Below are 11,130 nucleotides of genomic sequence, written 5' to 3'. Positions count from 1 at the left end.
TCTAATCAAACAGAATTCATGATTAAACCCTTCTTTTAATAAAGAGAAGGGACAATTATCCTTTAATAAAGTATGACCATCATTAACTTAATTTCATTAATTATTTTATTTGGCTTTTTGTGTGTGTAAACCAACTCTGAACTAGCATATGATCTGTCAGTCTTCCTGCTAAAATACAAGAAGACACTTGTTGGCTAAATGCCAAAGCTAGCAACTCATTTTTCCATCCTCAAATGCAGGGACAGTTTCTCTTCATATAAATTTTTTATTTTACCATTTCCAAAAATTTATCCAAACAAGTCACTAACAAAAAAGGATGTTTACACAAATTTGAAATTTTTTGTCATTATAAATAAAGCTGGGAACTTGAAAAAAAAATATTAAAAATTAAACAAAAAAGCTAAAAAATATCAAGAATTTCCGAGATGTAACCATTGCACAGAGGGCAATTACCCCTTTGGACCCAAAGCTCTCTTGAACATAATCTGCAAAAGGTATGACCACAGGGGATAAATGCCGCACCTTTATGTCTAACCATGCACACGCAGCAAGTATGCTCAATTCCATCGCCACCGTCCATTCCATCATCGTCATCTTCTTCTTCTTCTTCTTCGCAGTCATAATCATCTCCCATTGTGTAACTGGACCCCACAAATCCCATCTGCCTATCTGTTTCCTCCAACAAATCCATTAATGACATCCTCACTGGCGCTGCCTCAGCTGCCCCTGCGCTCGTCGGAGAATCTTCATCTTCTTCCTCCTCATCATACTCCTCTTCCTCCGCCTCAGCCGCGGCTTGAGCAGCTGCCTCAGCCTCAGCCGCTTCCTGAGCGGCTACTGCTTCCCTTGCCGACATCGCTCGATCCTCAGTTATTACCGCGCCTAGACGGCGGCTGCTCTGTCCCGTCTCTTCCTCGGCGTCAAAAAACTGAGACGAGTCAGGGTTCCGAATTGAATTGTGCCGCGACATTTGTGCTCTGAGACTCCGTAAAGGAGGCTCATCGCCTAGAATGCCGAAAGACGATTCATCCGACCGCATTGACTCGGATGGAGTCAGTCCCGATGGACCGTACCGAGAGGAAGTCCGGCGACACATAATTGCTCTGTGACCAGAAACAGCCGGATTATCACTGGAATCCTCCGCGTGAGTTGAATCGCCGGGGGAGGAGCCGGTGAAACGCACCGAATTACGGCGGGCAATGAAGGATCTAGGTTGCGGGTAATTGCTGCTAAAACTCTGGTTGTTATTCTGGATAGGAATATCGGAGGCGGGAACAGGAACGGAGGAGGTCCAAGCAGAACCTCCCGATCGTCTAAGACGAAGACGTTCTCTGAATGCTTTCCAAGTTTTCTTATCCTTGTGGCCAAACAAAGAAACATGAGGCTCATCGTCACGAATTATATCTAAAAGAGTTCTATTCATCTGAGCCGGCGTAGGAGCCAGAGCAGCCGCCGGGCGTTTTTCTCCGCCCAACACAGCATCTAGAGTCAGTCCGGCTAGGTCTCTGGTACCCTCAAGTGCTGACATTTGTTCCAAAAGCGAGAGTCTCCGGCGACCAGCACCAGCACCACCACGACCAAGACCTTCTTCCATCATAAGATAAGTTACAAATCCCAAGACAAATAAGAAACTATGACAAATTCCAATAAATAAAAAAACATTTACACAGGTTGTAAAATAAATTATCTTTAGGAATTCAAGAATTGGAAATGGAATGAGAAATTTTCCAGGAAAATTATAGAATTTCTCTAGGAAAATTGGGACCTACAAGAGAGATCTACATATACATTGGAAAGTGAAAAAACAAGCATTGGATACCTTGCTTGAGAGGGAGCCGTTTCTGGTGGCAGATCTCTCTTATATATCTCACAGCAGCTTTCCAATTTTGTAACTGCAAAAGAAAATATATAAATAAAAAGAAAAAGGAAAAAGAAAAGGTAAAAGTTAGATTATTTTGACCAGAAGAGACAGAGGCAAGTGAATTAGAGAGAAAAGGGAAAAAGAAGAGAGGCATGCACCAAAAAGAAGCCAAAGACGATGTTTCTCTGTAATGTTTGGAATTTGGATTATCAGTTTTTTTTGTTTTGTTTGTATCTCTCCCTATATCTCCGATGTATTGCGATGCAGAGAGAAATTGAGGAAGAAGAGCGAGTCTTATGGGAACATCAGGCCAGGGTCCTTGTTCTTTATCATTTTTTGCGGGAACCTTTTTTTTTTATACTCCCTTCATTTTATAATTTATTCTATCGATTTTACTTGCACACAAATTAATAAAAATTAGTTTATGTAGTTAAATTATAATGTTTATGTTGTTTTTTTTTTTCTTAATATATCCTTATTATTAAAATTAATTAAGTTATCATTAAAATTAATTAAATTATAATTATTTATCCAATAATCAAGGCAATTGGCTAATACATAAGTGAAATATTAGTGGTTGACATTTTAATTTTATTTATATCAATATTTAATTAATGATAATATAGTAATTTTGCTGATATATTTGTTAAGAAAAAAACATATTAAATAAAGGTAAACTAATAAACTTTATATATTTTTTGACAGATGAAAAAGGAAGTTACGACAAAGTAATATTACAAAAGGGATTACATTATGAAATTCAAAATAGAGTGAGAAATGAAAAATCTAATGTGTATTTATCTAAATTAAATATGTAATTAAGTAATTAGATTAAATATGTGAGTACATAATTACACAACTAAAATCCATTAGAAGACAATATCCAAACATGCTAGACTGAAATTGACCCTTGTTCTAACAAAAAAACAAAATCCAAGTTCCATGGGATGGATTATTCCTAATGGTATAAAAAGCATATTTCTCCTTTTTTTGGAAACAAGACTTTCTTTTTAAAAAGTGAAAAAAGGACTGTTTGTTTCATGAGAAAGTTTCAATTTCTTCATAATTGTTAAGATTGATTAGGATGTAAAAATAAAGTCCTTGGTGCAGTTATTATTATAATGATCTCAATCATTGGGATTTTGGTGCCTGAAATCATATGAGAGGATCCAATGCCATTCTGGGACCAAAACACAAACCACAATTTCATTTATTTTTTCAAATGAAATAACATTTTTTCATCCTATATGTCAATGCTATTTAAGCAAACACTGTGGTTATATAATATTTCTTCCGTACCATAATTTTTGTCTTTTTTTTTTTTTTTTATTTTTATATTCATCTCAAATTCGTCTTAGACTGCAGGTTAACACCAATTGATTTCAATGTTTTTTTTTAATAAATATTAGGATTTCAATATTTATAAATGTACACTTACTAGTAGAATTTTTTATTTTTTTTTAGAAGTGTTTGAAAAATTCAAATAATGATGGAAAAAAGGTAAATTAAGGAATTTAAGGTAACATGGTTAAAGTTTATCTTCTCAATAATGCTTGGATAAAAAAAAAATCACGTGTAAAGCGTGGATTAGTGCCCATTTTTATGTTTTTATATTAAATGGATAAAATTGTAAAAAATGATTAATTTATGAGTGGATTGGACATTTTTTATCTAAATGGCTCAATTAATGTTTTTTCAAATAATTTTATGGATTTTGGAATTGAAACTATAAAAAACTCAATTTCAGCCAAACAAACCCAATTAAATTTCAAAATGAAGGACTTAATACTCAATAAATAAAATTAAAATAGAAAAGAGTCTCAATTGCCATTTTAACGATATAGCAATCAGTGATCGAATCTTTTCTTTTAACTTTGAAATTTTTTATATGGTGATTAGATCATTTGTAAAAATAAAAAATAAAAAATCCCATTAATTGTTACGGTCTACAATAAATATATTATGATAAATAAACAATCACATAGAATAAATCATATATTATAATAACTTGAATGTGGTAATTTAGTCGCAAAAAGTACTTGTGGGATTAATCATCATGACTTAGATCATGTGTTCGATTATTTGTAATGCAAACTCTCTTCATATTAGCTTTTTTGCCTCTGAGAATAAGTGATGATTAATCAAGTTTATGGAATGTTAAAATGGACACAGGCTATAATACATCGTGCAAGTATTAAAAATTAATATGTTAAAATCATCTAGTTAGATGATTGTCATAGTTTAGATACTTTAATTGAAAGAGGTGTTTTGGAAAAATTCAACTGGATGGAGTGTAAAAATTGCAATCATCTAATTGTATATTGTAGCATATCACTAAAATCAAGGAATTCCTATCCAATAGCAATTTGTTTGCAATGGCAGACACTTATACAAAATTTTATATTATAAATTATTTGGTACATTTCTAAAATTCTTAAAAAAAAAAAAAAAAAAGAGAGAGTCGAATATCCGAGCTACATACTCGTAAGATTCATATTTAATATATTTATCTCCTTATATTAAAAAAATAAAATTTGAAATTCATCATTTGATAGGAACTTTTCAATAAATTTAAGAGCAATGCATTCTTTTTATGTCATGAGACACATATGAATATAATTTGAAATCGTTGCTCGTAGTTATGTTCCATATTGTGTAATTTAAAATTATTAAAAGAAATTTAGAGAAGCCATACGTAATTCCAAATAATTTTAAATTTTGATTCAAAAAATTAAATCAAATTTCATAATCTTTAACATTTTCAAGTGTTTATAATTTGATAATTTGTTCTTTAAGGAAAATAATTATTTTATTCCAAATAATGTGGTTGATTTCATTTCAATTTTGCATTTAACTTAGAGTTTAGTTTTTTAGTTGATTACTTTTTTCTAGGTATTGAATGCTGATGTAATTATTAATAAACATTAGTGGAGTTATAATTAAAATAAAATAAATATTATCGTTACTAATTTAATTCTAAAATGATGAGACTTTACATATTTAATTATAGGTATTCCCAATTTAATGTACTTGGATCACTGATCTATCCACTAAAAAATAAACTGCTCCTAGTAAATTGTAATTGGGTAATGTGCTATATTCTGGTTAAAAAGATAATTTTATTTATATAATTTTTTTATTATGTCCTTTTTAAACAAAACATGAGCGATTATTATATTGAAATAATAAGTAAAAATTAATGAGAGTTATTGAAGATAAGATAAAATTTAATAAATGTATAATAGATAATTTAAAGATCGGCTATAATGCAAAAAAAAGGAAGTGCATTATATTTTGGAACGAATGAAAATGAAAAATAGACTATCTTTTTGAAGTAAAGAAAAAATAATATATATATATATATGATCAACCAACTCCGTGTTTTATAAATTTAGCATTGATGAGCTCATATGTATGACCATCATTGTTTAAATGGATGGACCTACTAAAATTATCTTGTCCTTTATATTTTTTATGAGATTATTAGGAATTTAAGATAGTCCCGGTAGTTATAATTACACGAACAACTTATTTTAAATTAAATATTGCTTATTTTTTAATATGCCTTTATGTTAATATCTATAAATATTAAACAATTCACAATAAATTATTTTTTAAATTAATCAAACATTTGATTAAATAAAATTTTATTGAAAGATTAAAGATTGATACGTTAATTTTATTTATATCAGGATTTAATTAATGACAATATAATAATTTAACTATTATTGTAATATCCCTTCCCGGTCCACCCGTTAACCCGAATGAACCGAGCCGAGACGCTACAATCTGGTTGAACTTATATCCTGTCATGCTAATATCATCCTGTATGCGAAATATGAATATAAAACACTCCCAATTAAAATTTCAGACTTCCAATATCTCCAACTAATCATCATAACACAACAACACTTTATACAGTCAGTCATAACTGTATAAATCCTCAATAGCATTTAATATCCAGCAAAATATTTGCATTCATGATCTCTATCAAGTCTTCATGACCTAATCATACCAATTATAGTAAAATATTTCATATTCAATCATTTCCTCCAACTACTTACACCATAATAATTACATGCTTCAATTATATTTCCAATCACATAAGCTCTAACAAATGTAATAATCATACATGCCATAAATCTTAATACATGCCATAATTCTTAATTATACAACTCTCAATCTACTATGACTAAAATAGTCACTTCTGTTTTGATGGTACTCTTTTAGTCTTCAAGTAGCAACCACGATCTTCAACCTGCGCGTGATAAAAATCAACGCGCTGAGTATAAAACTCAGTGGTGCTCATAATTCACATACTTAACAAAGTGTGGTGGCAAATAACTTAAAATACAAATTTCATAAAGCATTGATCATCATAGGATCAGTAAATTTCAACATAAATGTCTCTTTATAGCAACGAATAAACTTCTAATTCATAAACATCAATAATTTAGTTCTAATTATCTCATAACTCCTTTACATGAACCTGTAATCACACATTATGATACTAGCATGATCTTACCTGCTGTTCATTGTGTTGTATGGATGAGATCAATAAACATGTAAGAATACATAACAGTATATGTTCATTGTCTTACTTGCTATTCATTATGTTGTATGACTTATGCACTTTTAGTCACATCATATAAGTTATGATTAATAACATCTCATGACTGTATGGCTCCTTAAAGATTCAATAACTAAACTTGTAAGCATATATAGCATTATACTTTCATGATCTAACCTGATGTTCTTTATGCTGTATGAATTCTGCAACTTTGATTAAACTCAGTGAATATCACAATGAATAAAGAAACATATAAGCACATACATATGTAGAAATAAACATGTACTCACATATGGAATGTAAGCACACATATCATGATACTTTCATTTTACCTTGATGATCTTTCTTGCTGTTTAGTATACTGTATGATTCATGCAATGTTATGTCAAGATATCTGTATGGCTCCATAAGGTTATAGTGAAACCGAAGTGATAAGAAAAACTGTATGAAACTGGATGAAACTGTATGTTTGGCTGCTATGGCCCATTTAATCATATCCACTCAACGGCCTGTAGCCGGAGTACCAAACTGTATGAGGTTATAGTGAAACCGAAGTGATAAGAAAAGCTGTATGAAACTGGATGAAACTGTATGCTTGGCTGCTATGGCCTATTTAATCATATCCACTCAACGGCCTGTAGCCGGAGTACCAAACTGTATGGGGCGCAGATCTGCTATTCTATGTCGCGACATAGCCTTATCTACATGGTTTCTACCTAACCTCAATGGAGCATATTAATGGAATGACAATAGATAAAACAAAAGCATAGTAACTGTGTCGTAATTTGCATGCTTGCATTTTGTGTTTATACATGTGTTCATGTTGTCTTTTTGCTTTAAAGTGGTTGAAGACATACAAGTTGAGAAAAGGAATACAATTGCATAGAATTCATAACTTCATACACCATTTCACATCATTTCACAATTGCATAGAATACAATTACAAGTTGTGTTTACCTCATTTCACATCATTTGCATGCTTGCATGTTGTTTTGATGCATGTTCTAATGTTGTCTTTTTGTTTTAAAATGATTGGAGGCATATAAGTTGAGCAAAGGAATACAATTGCATTGAAAATGAAGTCAAAAGAGCATAAAAACATAAGTCGCGAGCGCGCAAATGAAATTCGCGAGCGCGCAAAGCACCAAAAGAGAGTCAGTGAGTTTACAGGCCAAGTCGCGAGCGCGCGACGTGTTTTCCAGCCTGCGTAGTCTGTACTCTTTTGGCCATATCTCTCAATATATAACTCCGATTTGGGTGATTCAAAAATCCATGTAAAGCTAACACATAGAGGAACAAATAACTCTTCTATGACACTTCCTAATTCCATCGATAAATGGGGTAAAAATCAAGGTGAAGTTACTGGTAACTTTTCCAGCAAAACCTGTTTCAGCATGAACTCAATACCTACTTCATTTATTCATTTCATCTCATGCTTTTTCACCATTTTCAGTCATCTTACTCAACATGAAACAACATATTTTCTCATTATCAACACACCTCACAAATTCTCATGCAAGGAAATTAATTAAACGAAAAGAGATAGCACACCTTCACTTAACAAGCTTGGAATCTTCTTCTTAGCTTCCTTTTCCCTTTGAGCTTACTTCATCTATGAATAAGAATTCTTATGAATACTCTAAAAATATCACCAAATGATTCAAGTATGAAATTCAAGAAGGTTTACTTACTTGGATAGAATAGAAGTTGAATTAATGTTTGAATCCCATTAACATCTTCACTACCATTAAAAGTGATGGAGAAAGGAAAGTGGAAGAGGAAAGTAGAGGAAGAAGATGAAGATAAGGATGAAGAAATGACAAGGAATGGAACTCACGGGTACATCTCCAAAATATCATGGATTTTTATGTGAAAATTACCAAATGGTACCTCAAGTGTCAAAATGGTACAACTTAATACCTCAACTTTATATTTTAGTGCAAGCAAGTCCTAATCCTTATACTTTGATATTTTTGTTTCCTTCAAGTAAGTCCACTTCTTCTCCTTATTTCATTCTAGCCCACTCTAGACTCTAATGGCTCAAACCGGGTTTTGGAGCAGCCCGACTCGACTCTAAGCAACGACTCGATTCAATAGAAAAATGGGACGTTACAATTATATTTATTTAAAAAATTAAATAAAGGCAAAGTAGCAAACTACAAATGTTCTAAAAGAAACAGGACAATATTTGGGATGGATAAAAAAGAGTAATAAAAGTATTAAGCGTTTTAGAGTGATTATTTCGTTCGAAATATAGACGTGTTGAGTATTTTAAACAGTATAAATATTTTTTTTTAATTTTACTCTTATTTATGTTAGATATAATAATTGTATTCACAATTTACCATTGGTTTTGAGAGAAATGATAATTTTATCGTATTACGCTTGGTTTTGTTATAATTTAGGAGAACTAATTGTTTTCCTTTATCTCTTTGCAAAAATTTTAAATAATTTATATATTGATATGGAAAGTATCATTTTATTTAAAAATAATAAATAATTGTTAAATTTTATTATAAAAATTATTTAATATTTTTATTTATATAATATATTCACATTCATAACAAAAAAAAATATTATATCTGATAATTTACAAAAATAATTACACTTTTGATAGTTATTTAATATTTCAATAACAATCAATACTAAAATTTACTAAACAATTAGTATCTTTGGGTTAACCCCTATAATTAGGGATGAGCAATTCTCAATTTTTAACCAAGAACCAAATTAAGAGGACTTATTTTAATCGGATTTGGATAATTACTTTTAGAAATTCATTTACCATATATGACTAATCAAATTTATTTTTAAGTGCAAAATAAATAATTTAGTTTGAAATAACCAATCTAAATTGAACCAAACCAATTTAATTTATTTTGTATCAGTTACTATACTATTTGGTTAGCATAAAAATATATTTGAATAGATCGAAACCGAGCTAATTCGGTTTGGTTAACCGAATGCTCACTCTAGGTATCATCAGTGGTTACAATCTATCACAAATAGTTAAACCAGTTCAATGTTAATTATATTAATATAGTAGATTATTTTAACCATATTTTGTAGAAGATATAGGAGTGAGAGGTTTCGAGTTCGAGTTTTTTCCATTATAAAAGTTATTCAATTTAATGAATGTTATTAAACGAGGAGTGTTAGCTCTGCTATGTAGCCCATAATATTATTCCAGTCTACCAGACCTCCTATGTATCAAAAAAATATTGCGTTAATGTGGACATATGAAAAAGTGGAAGTATCATGCTACATTTAGTGAGTGGTAATGGAATTAAAGACATCTTTAGTATAAAAAATTACATTAAAAATATTTTTAATTATATTATGTTATGTTTGATTCCCACTTACCAAATACAGCCTAAGAAGCTGCTTTTCAGGTTTGCTTTGGTGTTTGATAACCCTCCTGCGGCCCAAATCTCCAGTTATATATATTTTGGTGGACATCTAATAGAAATGATGGGCCTGCTTAGCCCAGCAAAGAGTCCAGTCCACAATGTTGACTTCTAGAAATCTGAGGGCCGTATCCAGCGAAGAAAACACAAGCTTTTTATTTATTTTTTGTTTTATCTTTTTAGGAATATATATATATATTTTTTTTTTGACATGAAAAGGAAATTTGTATTAATTAGAACCAAGCTCAGAGTTTACAATTTCCTCGATACATAAAGGAATAATTTCCCAATCGTGAAAGGTAGCATGGTTACATGCCTCCCTAGCAAGGGCATGGGAACACATGTTTACTTACCTTTGAACCCAAAAAATAGCAATATTTCTCAATTGATGCAAGTAACATTTGATGTCTACAATCACCCTACCCCAGTCGGAAACACTATCATATGTGCCATTCACGACAGAAGCCACCTGCAACGAATCAACCTCCAAAATCACCGGTCCCCACTCTTGCAAGAAAAACCAGGCAAGAACATTGCGTAGACCCAACCCAAGGCTTCGCCATAGCAAGAATGACGCTGTCAGGAGAATGGCTTGACATAGTTGAGATGAAAAGTCCATTACTGTCACGGAAAATAGCAGCATAAGAATAATAGTTCTGTACCTGAAAAACAGCAGCATCCACATTGCCTTTAATTACCCAATAGCATGAGGAGTCCATATAACATCAATAGCAACAGCAGGTTGAGAAAGCGAACTCGGAGGAGGATAGAGAGTAGACACAGAAGATGCTAATTCCCATTCTCGTAAATACTGCTTAGTAAAAGTAACTATCGAGTATGGAGATCGGTGGGTAGATTGCCAAACATAAGCATTCTTGCCATTCCACACATTCCAAGCCAAAGTAGAAAATACCTGTAATGCAGTATCCTCCATATGAAGCAGCGACTCAAAAATAGCATAAATAGAATTGTTATCGTGCGGAATATGGAACTGGGAGTCATCAGCCAACAAAGGCGAGCATTTTGACAGGAGAAAATAGCATGGCAGAGCGTCTTAATCTCATTGCAGAAGGGACACTTGGGATCAATAGACACCCCTTTCTCTATCAAGCGATTATTCATTGGTAGCAAGTTGCGACAAGCACGCCACATAAATAAAGCTATCTTCGTTGCAATTTTAACAACCATAATCTTCGTCGAACTGGGCCTAACGGGTAGTTAGCTTGCGGTAGATGATGTTGTACTATCAAATGGTAACCATACCGAACCTTATATCTCCCATTCGGAGTCGA

The 11,130-nt window shown here is 31.9% G+C and overlaps 1 protein-coding gene and 1 long non-coding RNA gene across 4 annotated transcripts; both read right to left on the bottom strand.

The window, feature by feature from the left end:
- Positions 1-319: 319 nt before the first annotated feature.
- LOC105644385 (RING/U-box superfamily protein) lies at positions 320-2,183 on the bottom strand. 3 transcript variants are annotated; one of them, XM_012229706.4, is made up of 3 exons: positions 2,020-2,182; positions 1,820-1,892; positions 320-1,584 (listed from the first exon to the last, which is right to left on the bottom strand). In XM_012229706.4, exon 3 carries the CDS (start codon positions 1,526-1,528, stop codon positions 401-403), a length of 1,128 nt encoding a protein of 375 aa, XP_012085096.1. In that variant the 5' UTR covers positions 1,529-1,584; positions 1,820-1,892; positions 2,020-2,182; the 3' UTR covers positions 320-400. The 3 variants fall into 3 exon arrangements, with proteins under 3 accessions (XP_012085096.1, XP_012085094.1, XP_089575950.1); XM_012229704.4 differs by having other exon boundaries at positions 1,820-2,183; XM_089719824.1 differs by having other exon boundaries at positions 320-1,892; positions 2,020-2,183.
- Positions 2,184-5,759: 3,576 nt separating this feature from the next.
- Positions 5,760-8,245, bottom strand: LOC149497356 (uncharacterized). The gene is made up of 3 exons (XR_016319913.1): positions 8,123-8,245; positions 7,983-8,043; positions 5,760-6,119 (listed from the first exon to the last, which is right to left on the bottom strand). It is a non-coding gene; the product is annotated as an uncharacterized LOC149497356 (long non-coding RNA).
- Between the last annotated feature and the right edge of the window lie 2,885 nt (positions 8,246-11,130).

This window comes from Jatropha curcas, chromosome 3, assembly GCF_041381405.1.
Source record: "Jatropha curcas cultivar XTBG-Jc1 chromosome 3, XTBG_Jcur_1.0, whole genome shotgun sequence".
Taxonomy (NCBI): domain Eukaryota; kingdom Viridiplantae; phylum Streptophyta; class Magnoliopsida; order Malpighiales; family Euphorbiaceae; genus Jatropha; species Jatropha curcas.
This window is presented reverse-complemented; position numbering and strand designations above follow the sequence as displayed.